This window comes from Eublepharis macularius, chromosome 9 (assembly GCF_028583425.1).
Source record: "Eublepharis macularius isolate TG4126 chromosome 9, MPM_Emac_v1.0, whole genome shotgun sequence".
NCBI classification, from domain to species: domain Eukaryota; kingdom Metazoa; phylum Chordata; class Lepidosauria; order Squamata; family Eublepharidae; genus Eublepharis; species Eublepharis macularius.
Window position 1 is genome coordinate 16,642,439 of NC_072798.1, and position 26,246 is coordinate 16,668,684.

General features: G+C 41.8%; 1 protein-coding gene across 1 annotated transcript in view; it reads left to right on the top strand.

Moving 5' to 3' along the window:
* The first annotated feature begins 2,745 nt into the window (after nt 1-2,745).
* The window catches only part of PLCZ1 (phospholipase C zeta 1), a 62,374-nt gene continuing 38,873 nt past the window's right edge, over nt 2,746-26,246 (top strand). Inside the window, exons 1-6 of the mRNA XM_054988598.1 lie at nt 2,746-2,750; nt 4,556-4,712; nt 8,029-8,260; nt 15,349-15,550; nt 18,203-18,347; nt 23,561-23,713. Coding sequence (XP_054844573.1) covers nt 2,746-2,750; nt 4,556-4,712; nt 8,029-8,260; nt 15,349-15,550; nt 18,203-18,347; nt 23,561-23,713 — 894 coding nt within the window. The remainder of the gene's footprint in view (nt 2,751-4,555; nt 4,713-8,028; nt 8,261-15,348; nt 15,551-18,202; nt 18,348-23,560; nt 23,714-26,246) is intronic.

The following is a 26,246-nucleotide window of genomic DNA, read 5'->3' on the forward strand; positions in this document are numbered from 1 at the left end:
TCCTCCCTCAAAGATACACACAGTCTATACCCCATTAAAAGCATAGTAAATATCTTTGCTATGGATGCGTGCTTCATGCAGCTAATGAAATGAGCTCTGAACTGAAGAAGCTCATGCCAGAATAAATTTTGTTAGCCCTTAAAGTACTATTGGACTTCTGTTAATTTTTAAACCGCTGTAGTTATTCATTTAGTGAATTTTTATTCCATCCTTCTTCCAAGGAGCTCTGGGCAGCATACATCATTCTCCCTTCTTTTATTTTATCCTCACAATAACCCTGGGAGGAAGGTTAGGCAAAGAGCAAAGGGCTGGTCCAAGTCAATTTGAACCTAGGCCTTCCAAGTTCTCGTCTGGTCTTTTAACCACTATACCACTTGGGTTCACGTGAATTTGTGGCTCTATGTTATACTGATCACATCAGTTTGTATGAGCCGTTGTATGAGCACTAATCACATCCTCATTATTTTGTAGGCTGTTTCCCTTATTTGCTTGTGCTGCTTGGGACATATATCGGAAGGGGGGAAATTATTATTCTTTGCAAGACAGTTAAGGAGAGAAAAGAATGCAGGTTGACCTGTCACTTTATGGGAGGGGGGATCCAAACCAGTATGTTCTGCACGGTGCCAGAGGCACTTTGAAATAACTTCTAGTTTTTATATTTTCAAAGGGAGAACTGCCATTGCTTCCTGTATGCTCTGGGATGCTTTTAGGTATAAACTAAATTAAGATCCTTCTGAAGTCCTATTTTAAAACTTGTCACATATTACAGATTGCCTCTCAGTACGAACATCTTTTCCTCCCTTCTTTGTCCTATTGTGTAACATCCTGCCTGAAGCAGCGTTCCGTGAAACTCAAAAGCTAGCTGACTATTCTGTGACATTCAGTTGGCCCTATTAACAGTATTGGCGGGGGGATCCATTGCACGCCTGGCTGGGACTGCTGCAACTTGAGGTAGGAGAAGAATTTGCTAAAGCAGGTGACTGGGGTCTGGACTCTTTCCTGAGGTGAAGGTTTGCAGGCTGCAGTGAGGGAAAAAAAGAGGCTTAAGGGAGCCGCTCTCTCTTAGTTTGGCATAAAAGAAATTTGACCTTGTGAAACCCTGCTATCCCAAACTGACCATCAGGCGAGACTGAGTCTGTTGCAACACAAGCCACATTATTTATTAAAAATATTTGCATGCAACCAACCTAGGGTTGGGAAATTCCTGAAGATTTGAGGAGTGGAACCCAGACAGGGTGGGGTTTGGGGAGGGGAAGGACTTTAGTGGGGTATAATTAGGGTTACCAGCCTCCAGGTGGTGGCTGGAGATCGCCTAGAATTACAACTAATCTCCGGGTGACAGAGATCAGTTCCCCAGGAGAAAAGGGCTGCTTTGGAGGGTTGCATCTATATTATACCCTGCTGGGGTCCCTCCCTTCCCTAAACCCCATCCTCTCCAGGTTCCACTCTCAAAATCTCCTGGAAGTTCCTAACCGGGAGCTGGCAAACCTAGACATAATGCCAGAGAGTACACTCCCCAATCCAGCCATTTTCTTCAGGTGAACTGATCTCTGTCACCTGAACAAATACTGTAATTCTGAGACATCACCAATCACCACCTGGAGGTTGGCAACCCTACCTCCAGATGCCGTGACAAACAGGAGAAAAGCCCCCCCTTCCTTTTATATGTATATCTATACAGTTATGCCCGGCACATGGACAAATATGTGATAGTCCCTTTGCTCAGTGAGCGTCCTAGCTGTTGATTATATTGTATTTCACATGCACTGTGTAATCCGCCTTGGATCTCAGTGAGAAAGGTGGACTATAATGATGATGATAATTATTACTATTTGGGGAATTATTACTATTCGGGGAATAAGATTACTTATAATTCCAAGAGATCTCCAGGCCACACCTGGAGGTTGGCAACTCTAATAAAATGCCCTTCCGAGGCGGCTCACAAACAAAAGCTTTAAGTCGATTTTAAAATATTCCAGATGATGATGATGATGATGATGATGATGATGACGACGACGACGACGACGACGACGACGACGACGACGACGACGACATTGCTTCTGTTAAAATGCCTCACTCAAAGTAAGAGTTTGCAGGCGTCGCCTGGAGAGGTGGAAACTTGCATCCCGCCCCCCTGCCTTCTTCATCGGCAGCAATTATGAAAGAGCCTGAGAAGTGGGCGGGACAGCTCCTCCTTCCCCCTCCCTGGTTGGCCGCCGGGGCTGCCAGTCACGCGCCGGAGGCACGTGCGAGAATCGTTGGCGATGGACGGCGGTTGGTGACGCCACAGAGCCCGCGTGCCGGTCACGCGTTCGGCGCGCTCCGCCGTTCCGCTTCTCCACAGTGCGTCGTTCGCTTCCCGGGCGCGGCGGCGGGCTGGAGAGCGGCCGTGGCGGGGCGGGAACCCCGAACCCCTGGCGGGCCCAGGGGGAGCTATGCCGAGGCCAGCGCAGTGAGGAGCGGGGGGCCGCCCAGGGCCATGAAGAGCTGCCGCCATGGAAGCCAGATATCCTTCCTCGCACTGCCCTGCCCGGGGGAGAGTTGGGGTGGGAGGGAGAGCTAGGCTGCCCCGCAATTCCTGACCCCTTAGCGCCATTCCCGAGGGTGGCGGGGAGGAGAGGCGCGTATCACCGTCTGCAGGAGTAACAATCTTTTAAAATGGTGTGTCTGTTAAGGTTGCCACCTCCAGGTTAGGAAATTCCTGGAGATTTTGGTAGGTGGGAAGAGTTGGGGGGGGGAATCTCTATGGGGTACAATGCCATAGAATCAACTCTCCAGATGAGCCATTTTCTTCAGAGAAGATCTCTGTGGCCTGGAGATAAATTGTAATTCCAGGAGATCACCAGCTACCACTTGGAGGTTGGCAAGTCTAGTGTATACACTCAGCCTGCAGGCTATCCCCGTCCTGCGCCCCCCCCCCCCCGAAACAACAGAAGAAGAAATAGGTATTCCTCCTTACTTTTATGTGCGTATCTGTACAGATATGCCTGTCACACATACATGTGAGGGTCCTTTTTGGGTGTTAACATTTTGGCACATCTCCATCACCTATTGGTTGAGGGAATTAGGTGCTGTCCCTCTGTGCAGGGTTGATTGCTAATTTGTGTGAACGTGTGTTTTCCAGGTTTAGCACATGTAAATGGAAAACAGTTTTGTTTTGGTTTCTGATTGCATGTACCAAAGCTGGGAAATGAGCATGTTGCCTCTGTTCACACAAGACGGTGATCATGCATGTTGGGCGGATTGCGTGTTGCACATTGTTACACTGGACCATCAAGTTCAGTATTGTCTTCTCTGACTGGCAGTAGCTCCCTAGGCTTTCAGGCAGAGGTCTTTCACATCACTTGTTACCTGATCCTTTTAACTAGAGATGCTGGGGATTGAACCTGGGACCTTCTGCTCGCCAAGGAGATGCTGTACCACTGATTCGTGACCCCTTCTCAGTCTGTATATACAATCTGTATGAAAAACAGTGGGAAAGCACTTTCAGCCTCAGGATGGAGTGCAAAAGAGGGACAGTGTGTGTGTGTGTATACATACACACACACACATGTCCACCCACCCACCCACCCTCCAAAAGTTACGGCGAGCAAAGAGATGGATATTCATTTTGTGTGTGTTTGTGTCTGTGTACACACAACAATTTGTCTAGCTGGCTATAGTTGTGTATTTGCACACAAAGACCGTAGTTTTTAAAGATTGCTATTGCTTTAGATGCACACAAAATCTGTATGAAATATTAGTGGGAAAAAGATCTAGGGTGGAGAGAGGGAGAGATAATCTCATTTGTACTTAGGACCTCCATTCGCCCATTCTAATAAACGGTCTTCACCCACTCATCAGATTGGAAACCCTAAGGAAATGCCGATCACAAGTTGTTACACGCCCCCCCCCTCCCCTGCTCTGAGTCATTAACATTATTTTTAAGTTTGAGGAGTGCATGGGGTATTCTCATGTGTTCAGCCCAGTGCTCTTTTAAAGGGAAGGCCTGCATACCAGTCTCATAACATTAAAACTGATCATTAATTTAAACATTGTTATCAACATAATGCTATCTTACGGTGTAAGCATAAAAAAAGTTAAACACCCAATCCCACCCCCCAACAAACAAAAATGGTATCTGTCCCAAGAAGATTAAATTTGGTATTGATAAATTAATAGGAAGGGATATAGGAGAATACTTAACCCTTCTTCCCTAAAAAAAGTCAATTTACCAGGAGACAGACCTCAAAAGTCTTTGTTGAGGCATTTATAAATGGAGCCATTTATACAGATCCTTGAGTATCAAAGAATGTCGCATGCTTTCCCTTGGGAGGGGAATATTTTCCCCTGCTTATCCATTTCTTTCATCATATTGTTTGATAACTGCCCTTTCACCCTCTGCCTTCCATTTCTTATGCCCCTGTGGATAAAATTTTGATAACAAGCATTTTGTGACACGAGGCTGTTTTTTTATTCTGTCGTTTTTCTCAGTGCCATATACACTGAAGTTGCTATATAACTAAGAATCATCATCAATGAAACAGTTTTTTTAACCTGCCCAATATTTACCTAGATTGCCAGTTTCCTTAATTAGCTTTTTCTTTACATGGTTTTTAAGCGTCATCCATGACAAGTTTAGAAAAGGAAGGATTAATTTTGAAAGTACCTTGGAATTGCTTGCCAAATTTGACATCCCTTTTGATTATGTTCACGTAAAGTACATTTTTAAGGTGAGAAATGGGTGATATTGAATAGTTTTAGAAGTAATAGGCATCTGTTGGCTGTAGCTTTAAAAGAGTGTTTTACTGTATAGTTTACTATATGTCAGATGAACGGATGGACTAATAATCAGATTAAGTTATCAGCTTGTTTGCAAAAGTCATATGCTACCCCTCATGGGGACATTTTTTCATTAGTTGCACCCAGGACAGGAAATGTAGAGTCAAAGCCCTGGTGTTACTAATGTATTCTGTGCAGGCCCTTGTACAGAGTAGCAGCTGTTAGTAGCAATGGTAAAAAGTCATGGCCATCAGCTTTATAGCATATTGCCATGTGATTTTGTTCAGTTTAATGTATTGACTTTACACATTCAATTCCAAGTCTAGGATTTTTTTTGTTGGATCATACTCTTCTGTTGCTTTCCTAAAGTCTTGACAATACTTACAATAAGGAACAATACTTTGGTTTTTATGTCATTTTATACAAGAAATTGTCTCTGTTGGAAGTGTCTTTTTCTTTTTTTGCATTTCAGATAATAAGCTCTTTGTGGCAGGCTTCTGTTATTATGTTATACCGTTCCTTTTTCATTTCCTTCCGGTCTCCTACTGACTGCAACAATGTATGATTTAGCCACATTGTTTAACTCACAATAATCAGATTTTATTTGTACTGTTCATTTCAATACAGCACAAAGATGTTTTTACATTATCTGTCTACCTATTGGTTGTCACTCAAAATCAAATGGTTAACATAAACTGAAGACGAAAGAAAACACTTATGATAATAGCTTCAAATGTATTACTATATTTACCCTTTTTATAAAACCAAAATAAAATCAAAAGCATATTAAACATTTCTCCTTCAATGGTAGAATCCTTTAATCTGTTCCACACTGTGAAATGAAATCTCTCTCAGATTAAGTGAATTAATTTTTCTTGCCTCTTGAAAATTGTAAACTTTTTTTTTTAATGGGATCTCAACTGTGTACATTTGGTGAAGCAAATAGTATGTGATTTTTTAAAAAAAATATGAGCATAGAGAATAATTATTTGTGAGATAAGCCTTTGTATAGAATGACATTTCAGCAACAGTTTAATAATAAGTCATTTTATTGTACAGAACATACCTCTTATTTTTCAGTTGCATAATCTTTGGGCATGATCCAGTCAAAATTGAGCACTGCTATGTTTTGAACAAGAGAGATTTCACCAAGTGCTTAACTCTCCCACAGAAATCTATGGGACTTTAACACATTTAATTTTGTTTTAGGTGATGGTATATTTGAAATACTCTTTCTGTTGCATTTATTTATTAAGAGTCAGAGTCTGTCCCATCCTGCATTTTTTCCCATTGTCTTTGTTTCTTCGTTACCCACTATAGTTCAAAAATTGAAGCTTTTCCACCTTTATAGCTTGTTCATTAATTGCAGTCCACTGTGTGAACGCTACTGATATTCATGATGAGAACCAAGGGCACCATCTAATCAAAGTTAAGCATTTTGAAGTTGTATTGATTTCTGCAGGAGTATTGAACACGTGCTTAAATCTCTCTTGCTGAAATCAACGGGCTTTAAAAATATTGATTTAGAATATATAATGTTAGTATCTTTTATACATAATGCCCAGTATATGTATTTATGAACAGATTATGGTTTCTCTGTAATCATGACTATGCAATTTTCATGAGGTTATTTTATGGACTGGGTTAGAATCTAGGAGGATGCCAAACCAGACTGAATTCCTAGAAACAGCCTGACTTCCAAAATAATAATATACACTTCTAATGCAGGAGCTTTTTGTGCAAACACAAGCCCTTGGGATACAACAGAGAAATTTTCCTTGGAGGTCAGAAAACTGACTGACTCTCAACTATTTTCTGGGATAAGAACATACTGACCCCCTCTCCTCAACAAGGCCCTGGAATGGAGTGGGGAAATTTCCTGATTGTAAGCCCCTAGGAGTTTTTTCACTGAATTTTAGGAGCAGCAGAAATTTCCCTTGGCAGGGACAGAACTCTCAGCCCAGAGAACAGCTATGAGCTGGCGTCTTGCAGCTTCTCACCATGTCCCTGTTCTGGGATGCAGTGAGAAGTTTAGGACTCAGAGCAGCTAACATCATTCTCTCCTCCATTTTATCCTTGCAAAACCCCTGTGAAGTAGGTTCGGCTGAGAGAGTATGACTGGCCCAGTGTCACTCAGCCAGCTTCTGTGGTGGGGTGGGGATTCAAACTTGGGTCATACTTTAGTTGTGGTAGTCTGAAATAAGTTGCTTAAAAATTGTGATGCAATTTTACTTAGGAACCTTGAGAAAAGGATACCTGGATTAATTAACCAAATTGGTTATTAATCCCATCAGTTAGCAAAACAGTATTGTAATTTCAGTTTTATTATACAAACACAGTTTTATCCCACGTTTCCTTGTGGTTTAAGGTAGCTTACAATAATAGAATAAAAACATTTACAAAACCAAAATAAAACCCATTCCATAGAACAGGAGGCACAATAGAAAAGGCCTGCACTCAGTGCTAGATGGGCCCTCCAGAGAGGTGGGATCACCAGCAGATGGCTGCCCGAAGACTGTAGCTGGTGCACAGGGACATATAGAACCAATAGCATGTCTGCAAATATGTATACATACTTTATGCAGCAAACTGAAAGTGTTACTCTGCTCAATGGTTCAGTGGTTGAATCCACAAATTGTGAAGCATATATCCAATGCACATGAAATGCACATTTCAAATTACAACAAGGGAGTCCTAGGTTCAAATCTCTCCAACTCGAAACTTTCTTGGGTCGGTCATTCTCATTTACTTTGCACAGTTGTGAGGATAAATGGGGGTGAGGAGCATCATGTCCGCACATAGGTATGCAAATCAGATATGGTGGAAAAGAGAACCAGCTTTCATTAAAATTTTCTGCCTAGTTGTCTGGAGGCATTTCTTATTTACAAGCTATTTACAGATCTGCTATACTATATAGCCCAGGGCTGTAATAAATGCCTCATTCCACCAGAGATTCTTCTCTGATTCTCATCTTCCAAATGGTCTACTTGGGTACAGCTTGGGTCTGTGTATCAAACATAAGATTCTGAAACAAAAAATTGGACTACTTTAGCCTATTAGAGTTTGGAGACTGATTGTGCTTAGACACCCAGTTAAATTACAGTGGATAAACTTCATGAACTCATTAAAAGTTTATCAACATGATTTATGGATAATTACACATAAATATTTCTTGTATTTTTGTATTAATAGTGTCTTGTGCTGTTTATGTGGAAAATATTTGTCTGTACTCCTGTACTCAAGATCCCCCCCCCCCTTTTTAAGTAGGCAAGTGATACATTGAAGACTGGACATATTGGTTTAGAAGATTTTAGAGGAATTTATCGGGCTATAGCACACAGATGTGAAATCCATGAACTCTTCAAAACACACTCTCCAAACAACAAGATTCTACAGCTACAAGATCTGGTTGCATTTCTTAGAAATCAACAATTTCAGGAGAATGCTAATGAAACAACTGCTTCTGATCTCATTGCTAAGTTTGAACCCATTGAAGAAGGTACTCTGGATTGTTAATATTATAGCTTTATAATCTTCCTGCAATAATTTGATTTTATTAATAATTTATGGGTAGCTATTTATCTTTATGCAGCATGATCCTATGCAAATTTATTTGGAAATATGCACATGGACACATGGAATTGCCTTATACTGAATCAGAGCATTGGTCCATCCACTGTTATCTATTCAGACCTGTGGTGGCTGTCCAAGGTCTCAGTCAAGTTCTTTCACATCACCTTCCACCTGGTCCTTTCAGCTGGAGATACTGGGGATTGAACCTTGGCCCTTCTGCATGCCAGGTAGTTGCTCTACCACATAGCCATACCTCTCTCCTGGATAAATGAATTGTGTTTAGATAAATGGACTTATTCCCAAATAAGCATGCATAGGAGTGCATCCTTAAAGATCCACTATTGTAATGCCACAAGATAAAGATTGAAATTGTACCCATTCTGTATAATTTTTAAGGTATTGTGAGTAAGATATCTTAAGCCAATACGTACAAAAATAATAAATCTTGGGTAATAAAATATCTCTGGATAGGTCAGCTCTAAGACATACTTGTTAGTTAGGTGTGTTCAGTATTTTAATGTTCTACATGTACAAGTCATTCCAAAGAGCCATTAGGATTTGCCACAACTAAACATGGCCCCCACACCTTAAACTTGCTGACAGCCACCGGCCTAAGCTGCTAATCTGGGGATGCTTCTAATCAGACTGAAGAGAATCTCATACAATAACATCTGGGCATCAGACTAGACGTAGGTTTTTAAACAGTTGGATCTGGATTGCCCAGACACAACTCAGGTTCCCTTAAGCTACACAGCAGCTGTGGGGAATGGCTATTAAAAATAAAGGAGAGTCCAAATGGCCTCAGAACGTCACCACAGGGGAAGGAAGAGCTCCTGCCTCCCCCCCCCAAGCCATTTCCCTTTGTCAAAATAGCACCCGGGGGGGGGGGGTATTTCCCTGTTTTTACTGCTCCACATGCACAGAATACTCCATTTGGAGCAGCAAAAAATGGCCCTTCGCTTGCTAATTTGGAAAACGGGGGGGGGGGCAGGAGTCCTTCCTCCCCCAACATTGGTGTTCTGAGGCTGTTTAGGCTCTCCTTTATTTTTAACAGCCATTCCCCTCAGCTGCTGTGTGGCTGTGGGAAACTTGAGCTGGCTCTAGGGAATTTGGACCCAACTCTTTAAAAACCTGCATGTCTAGTTTGACCCTAAAGACTATATTGTTGACTGAGAGCAGCTCTGTCAGACCAAGGGATTGGAAAACATCCCTTACCTTCAACTAGAGTAGCCATGGGATGAATGGAAATTATGCACCCTTCTGCATTCAAAATATGTGCTCCTTCACTGAGCAACAGCCCTCCCCATATACATATGTAACTGCTTTATGTCAAGCTTACTCGCAGTGGATATCTGGCTATCAAAAATGCTATGAGCACAAAATTGTTTGGAAGCTTTAAGATAAGATCCATTGAGAGAGAAAAAAATGCTATTGGGTCAAAACTGCACAGTGAAATTCAAGGAGCTGGATGGGTTTTTGTCAAAATCAGCTATTGTCTCTCTGGAATGAGCTGTCTTAGAATTAAAGTAAGTTAAAATTTTGTGTTAAAATGTATTGTGATTTGCTTTTATGGAAATAGGTATTTTGTGTGCAAATAATGTAGAAGTATGAGCCTATCATGCAAACAATACTTCATGAAAATATGTATCTTTTGCTTCAAAATGTGCTGAGTATCAGTTTCAGACATTAAACCTTATCATGTTTATTCACTAGTGAGCAATTTTTTTCTTCAAAATGAAAACTAGACATGATAATTGTATGTTTCTGTGATCTGACATAAATCTTATTCAGACATGACTGACATGCCAGTTAATGTTCAGTTTGTACCATTGGAACTTGGGACATTGTATATCATATTCCTTGTAACGTGCTTTCAAAATCATAAATTAGTATTACTCAGCATGCAACAATCAACTATGTGAGATGGATGGATTTTTGACTGCTGATTCTTGACTAACATTAGCCATTATTTGAGAGTCTTGTTACTGTATCAATATTACAGTAAGTGTGTCCTGGCTTTGAATAGGTACATAATATAGAGGCAGGTTTTGCAGTTGTGTTGTCAGTTCAAATAAATAGAATACTTAGAAGCATATAAATTTGTGTTGGCTGATTACCGTGATCCTGAGTTTAAGCACACACAAGAGTTCACCTCTGCAAAGATTCTCTGCCTTGAAATGATTGCGAACCCAGCATATTTGAGAATACCATGTGCTCATGAGGATATTCATGATTAAGGCAATTTACTTGGAAAGGTGCCTTAGATGGGAATGGCAGCTAAGGAAATGTGCAGCTTGATCCATCAGAGTATAAGTAAGTAACTTCCACGACGAGGTCCTGGGGAGAAGCAAGATGGCAGACTCTGTGTGAGAAGCATGTATGGGCCTTCCATGGAAGGAAATGTCTTGGCATATTGCAAGCAATTGTCAGTGCAGTTCTAAGTAGAGTTACACACTTCTGAGACCATTGACTTCAGTGTATTTAAAAAGGTGTAACTGTTTAAGACTGCACTGTATATCCTGTGGAGATCTTCTTTTACAAGCAGAGCCCTGATAGCTGCACACACAAAATGAAATAGATCTTGTTCTTACCTGTTGTATCAGAGCAACTTCTTTTCAAACTGGTTTATTCCTCGGGATAAAGAGGCTGTAGGAAAATATAGATGAAAAAGCCTCTTTGGATAATTTGTAGATTCCCTTCCCCAGGGCTGGTTCCAGGTTTCGGGAAGCTCTAAGCAGAGAGTGCTCACCCCACCTATGCCCCCTACTAGGCCCTTGTCCTCCCGCCACTGTGCCACCACCTGTCTGTACATCCTTTGCCCACTTGCAAGCTCTCCCACCGTCTGCAGTCACAGCAGTCCACACTGCCTGCATGCTCTTGCCTCAGTAGTGATGGGTGGTGGTGGTGCTTTGTACACCCCCCACATGCCCTTATTCAGAAGCGCTAGGCAGCACATGCAGCTGGGAGCAGAGTTGGCAAAGCATGTACAAACAAGCAGTGGAAGTGAGTGAGTGCAGGCATCAGAGGAGATGCATGAGTTGGGAGTCAGCAGAAATGGGCTCCACCAGGAGCCACAGGCCCTGGCAGCTGCCCTACCTCGCCATGTGCTGATGTCGGAGCTTCCACTCTCCATTTCTATTTCACTCAAGGATATTTGATACAGTAAACAGTAATATATATATATATCATTAGAGTGTTAGCTCATTTTCTTCCTGAGGTGTTGGCAGGTAATATTCTTTAAAAAAAAAACAAGCAAAATTAATAAAATGTTAAAAGTTAAAACCTCAGTTTACATGATCATGTTACCACGTACTAGGCAAAATAAAGTCTTGGTGAATACGCAGGCTTAAACTTTGGCAAGTCTCCAGAATACGACTTTCAGAAAGCATGCCCCTCAACATATGTGAGTTTTTAAAAAAATTAAATAGTCCAATAAAATACAAGATATGGACAAGATTCAGCTAATGCATAAATTTGTGTGAGAGAATGCACACATACAAACTTGTGTGAGAGTGTACTGGAGCACTGGTGTTACTAATACATGCTACATTTTGTGTTTATTGTAAAAAGCCCCCCCCCCCCCCCGCTTTTTGCAAATGCAGCTAACCATGACTACTTGTTCAGGGATGAGAATGGCTTGGGGTGGAGTGGAAGAGCTCTCTAACACTTTCCTCCTTTGTTGTTTTCTTGCTGCAAAAGTCACTCCTTCATATTTGGCTAATAAATCCACTAGTACAAGCAGTGCAGGGCTGACTTTTTCCAATGAAAAAATGGCAGGAGAGGAAATACAAAAATACATTATATATTACATAATAGCATGTTACAAAAATATGGTGCAAGCAGCTCTGACTTCTTTGTGAGAAAATGGCAGGGGAGGAAAAAGTTACGGATCTCGCACCATTCTCTTTGAAATGGTGCCCATTGACTGCATTTGCTGAATAAAAACAAAATCTTTTGAAATGAACACGAAATAATATATAATATGGTTTGATCCTAAGAGTTTTACTCTGACAGATCATGATGGGACCTGCTCCAAAGAAAACATGCAGTAATCTTGCTGAAATTCAGTAATGCCTGGATGGGAGACCACCTAGAATCCCTTTATATTCTTCTGAATTCCAAGGAAAATAGGAAAGCTATGTGTAACAAGTGGGCTGTAGGGGAGAAGAAAATAAGGGAAGCATATCATTAACACTTAACAGCCAGCTGTAGTCAAAGATTATTTAGATCAATAGGATATAATTCACCCTCTCAGCCAAGAGCATTGATTCATAGCCACAAACACATTCTTGGTGCCTTTTGCAGGCCAAACAACAGATGGTATGTGATCAAGAAAACTGATGGCATCCATTTGTGCTTGAAGTTTAAAGCAGGTTTTCTAAAGAGCCAAGCAATGCAATTGCAGATGAAATCTGGTGTTGCTAAATCTGAAAGTATGGGCATGGGGGCGGGGGGGGGGGGGAACCTAGTTAGACGAGAAATCTCTATCAAGTTTTTGGAATAACTGGCTAGCTTCATGGAAACCAAATTATTAACAAAGACTGCTTCATTAAAAATATAGAAGAGATACCAGTATATGAAAGAAAGAAAGCAATATGATCAGATGTTATGTTCCTCTTTCCAGATCAGAAAAGACTAAAAGAATTAAAAGTTCTGTGCACCAGAAAGGCAGCAGGGAATAGAGATTTTTGAAGTATATGATGCACATTTTATTATGAGAACCAAAAGATACTTATTCTTCCACAAAGCATACGATTAGCTGTAGTCCTCTTAGAACTAATGATCAAAACAGAAAGGATAAGGAAATTCAAATAGGTCTTAAATAGGATGTTCAGGCACACCATCTTGAACCTTGGTGTACCAGAACTGCTTAAGGTGGGAGTTTTCAACAAGAGTACTCTGTTAATGCCTTCCCCAGTTCACACAACTTGCAGCCTAGCTAGGTTATTTGACTGAATGGATTGTCCATTGGATTGTCTCTATTATTCACCCCCACGTTACACCATTTCAAGTCCATTGAAATCAATAGGCTTGAAATTGTGTAAGTCTGTTTAGAATTGGACAGCAAGTGGCTTCAAATCCAGTTTACTGTGCTCTGTGCAATACTCCATTCAATTGCCAATGCAGACAGACAGACAGACCTGCTCACACTCCAAGCTGGACAATTTTTTAGAAGAGAATAATTAAAATGTAAAGAGTTTATAAAAAGAAGGAACATATTACAGGAACATTTCAAATCATCCCAAGGAAATGATGGCATAATAAAAGCTGACTACCAATATATTTTTGGATGTTATGGAGAAACGTTACAGAGGACAGAGATGAATTATTCACACTAGTTAGAGAGGACAGAGCAGGAAATATTGGTTGTGGCCTCATTTCTGCAGCAAATGTAAAACCTGAGAGAGGCAGGGAGGTGCACCTATGCAAAACTCAACTGGGTAACCCTGTGTGCGTTCACATACCTGCCAGCCACCCATTGGTTAGAACAGAATTAAAGTTGAGATTTAAAATCTCCGGATGCTTTCCCATCCCTGTGCTTTAGTATTCCACTGGTGTGATGTTGTATAGATACCTAGAAAATCAAGCCATCCCTATGGCTTTTAGTATGTGGTTGAAAATACTATGCTCAGTTCATTGCCCTCTTTGTCCATTGATGGGGTGTGTGTGTGTAGAGAGAGTGAAAGAAAGAGAGAGCGTGCTTGTAGAGAGAAGCTGTGCTGGGCAAGGGTCTTACTGTCATTTAAAACTTTACCTGGGAAACCCACTGCTTCCTCTGTTCTGCTTGCAACATTGGAGTAAGGGGGATGAAAAGTCATCCTCTGCTGCTCCTAGGAGCCCAACCTAGGCTCTGCTGCCATTTTGCAGTAAAACAAAAAAGTTGCTTGTTATTACAGCCCCACTGTCCCAAGACCTCAGATGCAGGGCAGTATTTCTCCCTGAAAAGCTGCTCTGTTCCCAAAAGATTCTGAGTCTAAGAAACTGAGGCTAGGATGTAATCGGAATCAAAGGAAAGAATACAATTAAGGGGGGGGATCCTTCATGTAGAAATAAATATGGCTAAGCCTTTTACAATTCTGTGAGCACCAAGCTCTCTGCTCATCTTTATGGTTCCATATCCCTCCTGTCCCAACATCCTATCCTAAATACAAGTGTATCAAAGACAACAAAGGCATACCTTGTCACAGCCCGCTATGTTTCTTAGAATATCACTTGGATGTCCTTGTGTGATCCCTGAGAATTGGAGCTTATGTAAATGAGGAAATTACTTACCTACCTACCAGCCTAGAATAACTTCTTGCCAGCACAACAGAATATATTCTGTATTATTGTGACTCCATTTTTTTGATGTTAAAATCTGAAATCTATGACACTGGGTGACACAGCCCCCATTGAACTGATCCCATGAGTGCATAGAGCAATACTGTGTAAGGAAGTCATAAAAATTCATACTCTGTGAAATTATTAAGATGGAATCTCCATGAAAATATCTCTTTATCTGTCTCTCTGCCTTCTTTTTATGCAAGTTTGGATCTCTGTGATTCTCTCTTCATCCACTATGAGTAACAACCACACCCATTCCAATTGCTTTCACAATTTCATTCCTAAAAGGATTTACTACAGGTCCTTCTCTGCTACAACACCTCTTTCCTCTTTTCCCTGTTTGTAATTTTGGTTGTAAAAGTGTCTGCAAATTGGTTATACACTCTTATTCATCGGATGCAGTGAGATCTGACTCATAAAAGCTTACGGCGAAATATATTGTTCTTTAAGGTGCTGTAAGATTCCTATTTATTGGAAGATGCTGGATAACATGAAATAACCTACCTTATGTGATTCCTTCTTTTCAGATGACTGATAGAATCAGAAGAATTCAAGCCCTCGTACATGATCATTCATGCACACACGTACCACGTACTTACTATATTAGAATGTGGAGTATTTTCAACGTATTAATTCTGCATATAACAGTACTGGAGATGTAATTTTTTTTTCTGATTCTCTGGATTTCAGCAAAAAGAAATAGAGAGATGACATTTGAAGGATTTCTAAGATACATGAGCTCTGACGATTGCACATTATTTAAAAATGAGCATAGAACAGTTTATCAGGATATGACCCGTCCATTATGTGACTACTTTATTTCATCTTCGCATAACACCTACCTCATATCTGATCAGCTAATAGGGCCAAGTCACTTGTGGGGCTATGCAAGGTATTTGCCTTCATTTAAAAATCTTAATTTAATGACTAATCTTTAAAATCTTAAATAGAGAAGTTGTTTTCCTATATCTCATCCCACTTATACCCCCCTCCTCTTTTGAGACATTAAGAAAAATTATGACCTGCTCAAAAAACAAAAGCAGAAAAGAAAGCTGGATTGGTTTTAATCTGATAGACCCGCTGTCATGTTTGCCACCTGTCTCCTTGGTTAGTTACCAAGTGCAGCCTCTGATGCAGGCATTGAAACAATTGAGGGGAGGCCAAAGCATTGCCATGTGGTCAGGGTTCCTTTAATCAGATCAAAATTGTCCCTAAATCTGTTCAATGGCCTTGAAGATGATGCATCCTAGCATGCCACAGGACATACAGGTATGTTCAGATATCACTTTCCAATGTCCCAAGCCATGCCCTCTTCATTTCCTCAGCTGACCAGAGCTGGGAGATGGTTGCTAAAGCGATGTGTGTGTATATAAAATGAGTGTTAGGGTTTGTTGGATATAGGTCAATTTCAAATTATGGGCAAGGGGTTGCTTTGGGGCCTCTGCCACTCATTGTTGCTTTGGGAAAGGTACCATTTCAGAGTACTGGAATGTTTCCCCACACAATAAACCTTACCTTCCTATGGAAGCTTGTTTCTGATGTGCTAGATTTTATTTAATGACAGGTTCCCACCCACCCCCATCCCAGAATTCATCATGCCCTTTTGAAGCGGTACAGTGTGAGGAAGGGTGTTGTATATCATTTTTCTGAATGTGGAAATAAACTTTTAAGTCCCATTAAGATCATTGGGATTTATTTCCATGGGATGTTTTCAGCACAACAGGCATATTAAACTCTTGTCCTTCAGAATAATACTGTTCCCCTAATACCAGCACAAGACTCTGCTTACCCATGTCCTGTTTGTAGACTTGAACTGGGTTGTTGAACTGGACCACCTATTCTACATATTGTCCACAGGGTAATTTTAGGATGGCAGCTGTGCTGGTCAGTAGTCAAGAGCCAGGCCCAATAGCACCTTAAAGACAACAAGATTTCCAAAGTATGAGCTTTCGAGAGTCAAAACTCCCTTCATCAGAACTTTGACTCTCGAAAGCTTATACCTTAGCAATTTAGTTGGTCTTGAAGGTGCTATTGGACCCGGACCTTGCTCTTCTGCTGTGTTGCTGCTGGTGGATGTGGTGCAAACTTTTCACGTGCTGCCACAGCCAAGGCTGATTATAGATTCCAAGTTTCCCCAATGCTATGCCTATGGGTGTCACCACGGCACCCACTGGTTCTGAGAGTTTTTAGAAAGTGGACAAGGCCACATGGGGCTTTTGCCCAGCCGGGCTTCTGATTGGCCACTGGAGATCTGATCGGCTTTGAAGATTTTAAAGAAATTTATCTGGCAGCAGCTGCCACCACAGCAAAAAGATCTTCACTGTATGACTGGATAAAAGCTGAAAGTATGCAAGAAAATATTTTTAAACAATATGTTCATTTAAAAAGGCATCCTGTTAAACAGAGTTCGACCTGAGATGTTTAAGAGTTATTAAATACAGTTATGTATGACCTCACTCCCTGAGATTTTGTGGCTGGCTCCGCCTCCCGTGGCAGCCATTTTGTGGTAGTGTCCACAGTCCAGTGTCAGGATTCCAAAGGTGCCCTGCAGGCCCAAAAAGGTTAGGACCCCTCTTCTACCCTCTTAATGGAAACAACTCATTTGGAAAGACTAGATTTTCCCCTAAGGATTTCCATGACAGCGCAATTTAGGCCAAAGTAATGCAAAAGATAATAGGCTTTATGTTCATCTCAGCATGTAGCAATTTTTATTAAGCCTTTTGGCAATATAGATATAGAAAACCGCTGTGGTATAGATGTTAGCATCAAACTATGCTTGAGTTCAAATCTCTGCTTCACATGAAACATTGTGAGTGGGCTAGTTATTTTCTTTAAGCCTAACCAACTTTACAAAGATATAATGAGGATAAAATGAAGAAGGGGAGAGCCATGAATACCAATCTGAGCTCTTTGGAAGAAGAGCACAATAAAACTGAACGAAGTAAAAAAAAAAAGTGAAAATATCTTTTTAAAAAATGGATTCATGTTTGCTTCATCATGAATACCTTTAGTAAGAAAACATCACACCCGTGTTGTGTAGAGGTTCGAGCGCTAGACTAGGAGCTGGGAGACCCAGGTTCGAATCCCCATTCTGGCATGGAATTTGGCTGGAATTGGAATGTTTGAGCCATTCCCCCAGCCTATCCTACCTCATAGGATCATCGTTGTGTGAACAAAGTGTCATAAGAAGAAAAAAAGCAGAATATAAACAAACAAACAAACAAACCAGGCAGTTATTCATGTGGTATAGCCCTTTCATGTGATTGTAGTCCTTCAGAGTGCTAACAGGGCTCAGTCCTTACACCAGAATTTTCCTTCCACCTGGGAAACATATATGAGGGGAAAGCCTTGCACCTCTGCCTTCCCCTGAATAGGTAAGTTTTCAATATATGTTGGACTGCACAATTGGGATCCTAAATGGACACTCACATGAGAGGACTGTACCATGCCTTGCCTGAATCTGCTGTAAAGTGCTACTTTTTAAAAAAAAACAAGTTATTCACTCGCTTTTCTGCCCTCCACCTCCTTTATTATTTTTTTAAAGTGCTCTAATGAAAGGATGCCGTTGCTTGGAAATTGACTGCTGGGATGGTTCAAATGGTGAGCCTGTCGTTTATCATGGGCATACGTTAACCAGCAAAATCAGCTTCAAGACAGTCATCCAAGTGATCCACAAGTATGCCTTTTTGGTAAGTACTTGTTTGAGAAGTGTCTTGTAACCAGATGTGGTGGCTGGTGTTTTTCGAGTTTAGCTGTATCATGATGTTTGCTGTGAAAAATGAATGAAAATGAATGACGGAATCATAGAACTGGAAGAAATAGCCAGGCATCCCCTCACTACACAGCCACCTACGGGTCTTCCCTAGAACTAGGAATTGCAGGAAACACCAGGGCTTTTTTTCAGCAGGAACTCAGTGGAACGGAGTTCCGGAACCTCTTGAAAATGGTCACATGGCTGGTGGCCCCGCCCCCTGATCTCCAGACAGAGGGGAGCTTAGGTTTCCCTCCACACCACTGGAGCGGTGCGGAGGGCAATCTAAACTCCCCTCTGTCTGGAGATCAGGGGGCGGGGCCACCAGCCATGTGACCATTTTCTCCGAGGGCAGCCCACTGAGTTCCACCACCTCTTTTCCCAGAAAAAAAGCCCCGGGAAACACAATAGAGAAGACAGGGACTGCAGGACAAAGAGACAGTGGAATGAAAGGCACAGAGTGGGCAGTGTTGACCTGGCTTCACATCCCTGTTCAGTATTGGCACTAGGGGGTGGGTAGGGACTGGGAATGGTATCGTGGGACTGAGTGGGAGGAGATGTGCTGGGCAGAGCCAGAAGGGTAGCAAAGGCTGCAAAGTAACGTCCTTTAAGGAACAGGAATTCACGTAGCCAAATTGTTTGACTAATTTATTCCCAGACGCCAACAAGATTTCACTTGGCCAGCTTCCTCGTTCTTCCGTTGGCACTGTTAGAACAGAGATAACCGTGCTGTGCTGGTCCATGAATGTATGTGCCTTTGCACAAGTGGGGAAACTGAAAAGATGGGCCATGTTCCCCTGCACTGTCACTTCTATGATGATCTCTTATAAATTTATCACATCTATCCTTTAAAAAGTTCTGGAAGATCAGAGGAATGGTACATCTTCCTTCTTCTAGCAGATCTTGAGCCTGGAGCCTCGGATAAAGTTGCTGGCTTCTGCACAGTTGCCAGAGTCTACCAAGTCTACTGATTTAACAAAACATACTTGATTTCTAAAAATATATATTTTTTTAGGTAACCATTTCTTGTTAATATTCTTGTTAATATATGTATCATTTTGCTGGTCTATGACCATATTAATCTCTGAATGAAAAGTGGCTAAGAATTAGGCTGTAAATCCATGCTACCTCCAGGGTCTTCCAAATCCAGCTATCTTCTGGCAATGCCTGGGAGCTTTTGGGGGTGAGGCACAGTGATGTCACATTAGGTGATGCCACAATATTGCTTCTGGTTACGTTACAACAACACTCTAAAAATTTCCAAAATCTCTATGGTAAAAACCATAAAGGTTTGGGGAATTCCTAGACCATTGCCATGGTGCCATGACATCATATCCTGGTACATAAGGGGAAATGACATTGTGGCACTTTGGCGATTGTGTTTTCCTGGAGCTCAAGGGCAGGAGTTCTCCTGCTATAGTGGAAGACTTAGCATCTGTAGGCTGGCGCAGGCTGGCACAAGAAAGACATATTCACCACTGCTCTAAACATGCAATGCCCTCAATTGTTTAGTAAGGGCAGGGTAGGGGGGAAAAATCTCTAAACAACCACAACTAGGAAAGTCAGCTCCTATGTGCATTCCCGTTCTCATGAAAGTGCTCTGGAAAATTGCATTTGACAAGACCAATTGCCTTTTACTGGCCCTCTAATGGCCACACTAGAGGAGATTCCTGCTCTCCTTTACATTCTTCACCTGCCACATTGTGAAGGAGGTAGCTTTTGTAGCAGAATCAATGCCTGAGTCTCCATCAAAATTTCCACAGCTGCAAATTCATCATGTGGGAGATCCATCCCTTCCTTTATTGATTCTTGTGGTGCACAAGGTCACCCTCAATGTCTATAAACCATCTACCAGGAAATCCTATGAGATAAAAGTAAAGACATTTTCCTGCTAATGCTGAATGCTGCTTTCATGTAAATGACATGCCCCTTCCAAACAAGATGCTCTTTAGCTTGACCGCAACTTCTTTTCTAAAGTTTTCTCTAGTGTCTGAAGAAGGGTGCTCTGGGTCTTGAAAATTTACACTCTGAAAATCTTGTTGGTCTCTAAGGTGCCATAGGACCCAAATCCTGCTGCTCTACTCCAGACCAACCCATATAAAGTTTTCTTAGTCTTTCACCTCCTTCAGAACATTATTCTCCAGGCCTTCTAACTTCATCCTAAATATAACAGTAAGAGAATGTTCAATGCTTTTAGATATTAAGCAAACAGTCTTATTCTATGACCTGTGAACTAAAAAGAATTAAAACCATTTACTTCGCTATGATGGGTCTAGAAAAGGTCAAAGGGTTTGGCAAGACGATTTCCTTGTACTACCAAATGGCAGAGCAAATGCTACAGCTCCTCTATGTTCCTATTAGAGATGGGCATGATCCGCATCACGAATGTAAAAAACCCACGAAAATAGCGATCGCACGATCATGACCCGGTGGATCGTGATCGTCCACGGCCAATGATCCAGCGGTCGGGAGAAACCTGGATCGTGGCGTTCGGGCTCGATTCGGGAATCAAGACACTCAGGTGCCAGCAATCTATTCCCCTGGCAACGGAGCCAGGGAAATGCCTGAGCTCTGTTTGCCCTCCTTCTGTCGCCCTGGAAACCCGAATGGAAGCCCAGCTTTCCTTGATCGGCAGGGCTTCCTTCCAACCACGGAGCAGCAAAGCAGTCACAAGTTGGGAGAAGACACCCAGGGGAGGGAGGGGGAAGGGGGTGTTCTGTAGCCATGGGCACTCCAATCTCATCCCTGCAAACCCTGATAGGCAGCTCTGATGGCCAAACACAGACCTCCTGTGTTGCTGAATGGGACCCATGCTTATAAATAGCCATGGGCTCCCAGGCTGGGTTTCACGATCCATGATCCGGGTTCGGGAACGGGACATGTTCGTTGCTGTTTGGGAATTCGGGATCGTGGTCTGCACTGAACCATGATCCTCTGGTTCTGTCATTTTTTTTGGTTCGTGCCCATGTCTACTTCCTATTCCACAATAACATTGGCCATGTCTGTGGCTTTTCTAAAAGGTGTTCCTTTCCATGAGATTTGTAGAACTGTCACTTTGGCAACAGCTTCTAGCTTAATATTACATTTTGCTCTTGACTCCAAGCTATAACAGAAGATACCAGCACCCACCTTCAGGTAAACCACTTTGTTAAATCTTCCACAAGTGGGACTATGCAGATACCACAAAGAAGAAACAGGATATATACCTGTAACTCTTGTTTCTCTAGCGGTTATTTGTGCAATGACACAGCCTGTCCTCCCTCCCCACTGCTGGCTTTCACAGTTACTTTCCTGCTGGGACTACTGCAGGCAACAGTCTGAAGGAACTGACTGGGAAGGTTTTACTAGGTATGTGTGCTTGGATATATCTGCTCCAAAAATATACTCCAAAATACCTTACTGGTATTTTTCAGGTACATTTGAGATCCAGGCTGATATTTGGGATTCTTGGGTGTACCGGTATCTTGATCCCAAATATTCCCAGAAATATTTGGGAATATCTGGGAATAACTGGTCCCAGTGTTTTAAGGGACACCGCAGCTTTTATTTTTGGTCTTTTGCATGTTTCCTTGGCAAAAGGGAAGGGGGAGGGAGGTGGCTGTCACAGACAAATGGCATCACATGTTAGGGGAAGCTCAACTGACCAATCCCAGCAATGGTTTCATAGCCCATAGAAAAGCTGAGTTGACTCCATTTCAGGGTGAGATTTGTTTGAATGCTGGTGACACTTTTGTAAGTGCATGTGTTCCGTCTTTGCCTTGGGTTACTTTATGCTACTTGCCTGCCTGCCTGTATGCCAGAACTGGTTTGTATTAAAATATTATTTAAATTATTGTTTTAATTCCCCACTTTTTTCCTGGTGGGATGTGGGGGAGGGGGAGAGAAAGGGAGTCTTCATCTTCTTTCTGGTTCTATTCCAAAATAGTTTGCCTCAGTTTTGCTGTATGCTGTGTTTAGGTTTAAAAAGGCTTGTGCTGTTCTGCTGGATTGGTTTTTAGAATTTGAAACTAACCACTTTCCTCTTTTTAAAACTCTTTAAAGAGTTAGTGGAGTTTGGGTTTTGTTTCTGCTGTTTTAAAAAATGGCAGGTTGAGATTCTCTGCTTTGGCATTGGTTATCTTGGGATTCTCTAGTTTGACATTGGTTCAGGGTTTTGTTTTGTTTTTTTGGTTCAGGAAGTTTTTGGCTGTTGGCTTATTTACCCTGGAGAAAGCATTGGATTTTTCCCACCATCGGAAACAATGGAGAGGAGCTGGGGGCACTTTGTTCAGGGGCCCCTGGAACTGCACAACTTGACCTAATCTATCTGAAATTTGGTGGGTCTTTCAACAGCTCTGCAGCGATTTTGGTGTAATTTTCTTGAAAAACAGGCACTCGAGCACCCCAGAAATATTCTTCCATAAAGAATAATGGACTCAGCTAATTTCAGTATCTGAATACTAAATGTGTCTGGGAAGACCTGAATATCCAGAATATTGATATTTACAGCCTTCTCAATATCCAAATCTGAAAACTACCAAGTTTTATTTGAGTGCCCATCCCTACCAAAATATCTGCACACAGAAAAAGCTTCTTTGCGTGGATGTGTGACTTCCTTTCTCCTGCTATAACTCAGAAGGCCCCCAGAAACGCTTCTTCTAGGGAGATTCTCCGGAACAGCATCGGGGAGGAGTAAGATGTCTTCCTCCGGAGTGGACAATCAGCAGAAATCACCTCCCCCCCCCGCACCCATGTACATAGAACTTGTGAAATCCTAAGCAGAGTTACTCCAGTCTAATCCCATTGAAACCAACAGTCTTAGACTGGAGTAACTCTGCTTAGGATTTCACTGTCAGATAGGATCCAACCCACTGCAAGCAATCTAATTGTCACAATGAAAATGTAGGGCTGTTCACCAAATGCAAATGCTTTACATTTGTGTAATTTGATTTGCAGTCAAGTTTATTTTCTGCGAGGTTGTATGGAATGTAAATATATGCTGTAATGGCAATAATAATGATACCATCACCTGGTCTCTAAGGTATCGCAGCATTGATTTTTCTCTTTACAAGAAGCAGCTATACTTTCTTTTTATAATACTCTTGGTTTTAGCTTTATACACTCCTTATTCATGCAAAGGAGTTATAATAGCCTTGAAAATTGTACTTCCAGGCCTCCGATTATCCTGTTGTACTGTCTTTGGAGAATCACTGCAGCCCAAAACAGCAGGAAGTAATGGCAGATTATATGAAAAGTATTCTAGGAGACAGGCTGGTTACTTCTACAATTGATGGCACGATGCCGACAGAATTACCTTCCCCTGAGGTAACAACATTGATTTTTCCCTCATGTTAAAGATGATAAGGAAGAAATCTTTGTGGTTGGTTTGATTATCTCCTGTGAATGTTGCAAATTTCCCCCCATTAAAACACTGCTATACTTCAGTTGATGAAACAAAATTAATCACCTTACCCATGAGAAAGCATTCTTTTCAATGAACAGCAAACATCTTATATCCGTATTGAGAGGACAACAACGTTTATAAAGTCTGGAGCGTAGAGATGAAGTACAGGATATAATGTTTTTCAGGTTTTTGGATTTTCCACTATACATTGCAATGATTTATTGCTACCTTAAGGCTTAGAACAGAAGAAAACCTCATATTTATCTGTTATGCAACATTAATTTTTTCCTGTTAAAAAGTACGATGTGTTAGAAAAGTACTAATGCAGAAATTGTGCACTTTTGAAATTCTTCAAGCATCTCCCAAGATAGCTTCAACTCCCTCAATAAATTTTCTCTAGAACCATTCTACAGTTGTTTCATGAAAACATTTTCACTGCACATCCACCCAACCCGATACCACCAGGGAGGAGGGAAACAGTAAGCATCTGTGCCACAAAAGGCCATACACGCTTCCTCTGCGATAGCTACCGTGCTACAAGCCATCCCATTCCATGTCTCAGCGATGCATAGACTGTAGATCAAGGCTGTCATTGTGGGTCCTTTCATACATTATGACAGCAATGTGAGAGAAGGCTCCCTGGAGCATTATCCCTTGACAGGAATACCTGGAACATGGGACCGTGCGGGCAAACCACTCACATGAGTCCTTCCCACCTGATCATTTATTCATTGCTTTTGAATCTCATCTTTCTTTTTTTATTGAGCTCAAGAGGGCTTACATAGGTTTTCCAGATGCTCTTCCATCCAGGCTTTGGCTAGAGTTGTTAAGTGGAACTATCTTAATTCCTCTTTGCCGATCCCCTCCACCCCGCCTGAAATCCAGCAATCCATTTCTATCCCCCTGTTTAGGAATTTGAGTTTCAAATCAACTCCTCTTTTGTGAAGACAACAAAGCCATGCATTCTAACCACTACACCATACTGCCTCTGGTAGTTCAGGGAAGTTCTTAACCCCTCCTCTCAGTTATGTGAAAGATAGGATATTTTCCTCCCTCTACTCACTGCTGCTTTTCCCATCAGAAACTTATATCAATCTCTTCTGCATTTTATCCTCATCATAACCTTGTCAGGTCAATTAGGCTGAGAGTGTGTGACTGGCCCAAGGTCACCTAGGAAGCTTCCGTGTTGGAGGTGAGAGTCAACCCAGTTTGGCATTCTAACCACTACACCACATTGTCTCCTTTTTTATCCTCACAACAACCTTGTGAAGTAGGTAAGGCTGGAATGGCCGAAGTTACAAAAGGGTACATAGAACACCATCGTGTGGTCTAAATAGAAACGACACTATCACGTGGTGAAAAAAACCAAACCCAAACTCTCCAAAACAAATTAATGAGCCATTAAAGAGAATTACTTTTTTGAAAGAGGAAAAGAGAATAAGAGAAAGCAATTGCTATATCTAAAAAAGGAAAATTTAGGAAAAGAAATTCCACCCCCTGTAACAGCCTGAGTGTTGATCAAACTGAGACCTGTTTAGCTTGCTCCAGGTTGCTTTATCATATTCCCTCTAATCATACTCTGGAGCCATTGTTAATTGAGTGGAAAGACTTTTATGGTTGGCCCTGTAACAGCTCCAAAATGTTATCAGGGTGATGTTGGAAGAAGAACCTCAGGGGAGTAGCAATGTTGGAACCCTTGTGAATGTAAAATTTATTGGTTGGATTCATTTTAATTGTACCATTACAATTCAAGCCTTTTTCAAAAGTTTTGTTTTTACACAGTTTATGTTCATCTTCGTTCTTCTGTGCTGACACACATGGGGACTGCGCAGGCGCAGGCCAGCCGCCGGAGAATTTTCTAGAGCTTCCATGGCTCCGAAGGGGCCGTTTGTCGCGCGCCTCAACGACCGTTTTCCCGCCCAAACGGTCACGTGATCCTCCAGCGACCAACGGCCCCTTCCCTCAGTTCTCTTCTTGCCGCCGCTTGGAGAGAACGTGAGCTTCGTTGCTCTGTGCTTTTTTGTGCTTCGTGCTTTATTCTGACTGATTGCTTGGCTTTTGACTTCGGACTTCTGTGCTGACACAGTTTATGTACTAATGAATATCTTCTAACTTAAAATTGAAAAGAAAGATCAGAGAGGTCCCCTGTTGCATCAGTATCCTCTTGTAGTGCACTTCATGGGCTATTATCAGTGCCGGTTCTTCTTGTCCAGCCTAAATATTTGGTATCCCAAAAAGCTTGTGAGATGTCCTTAGAATGTGTATAGTCATCTTGCGGGCTGGTTCACAGGTACAATACCACCACCAAATTTTTGTATTTGCCCATGTTCACAGGGAGAAAGCACTCTATGACCTGGACAGATTTGCCTACCTGGTTGCACACAGTTGCCACAATAGCTGCAATTGCAACAAATATTGGTTCAATCGCCCAGATCTCCCTCTCTCTCTCATGCA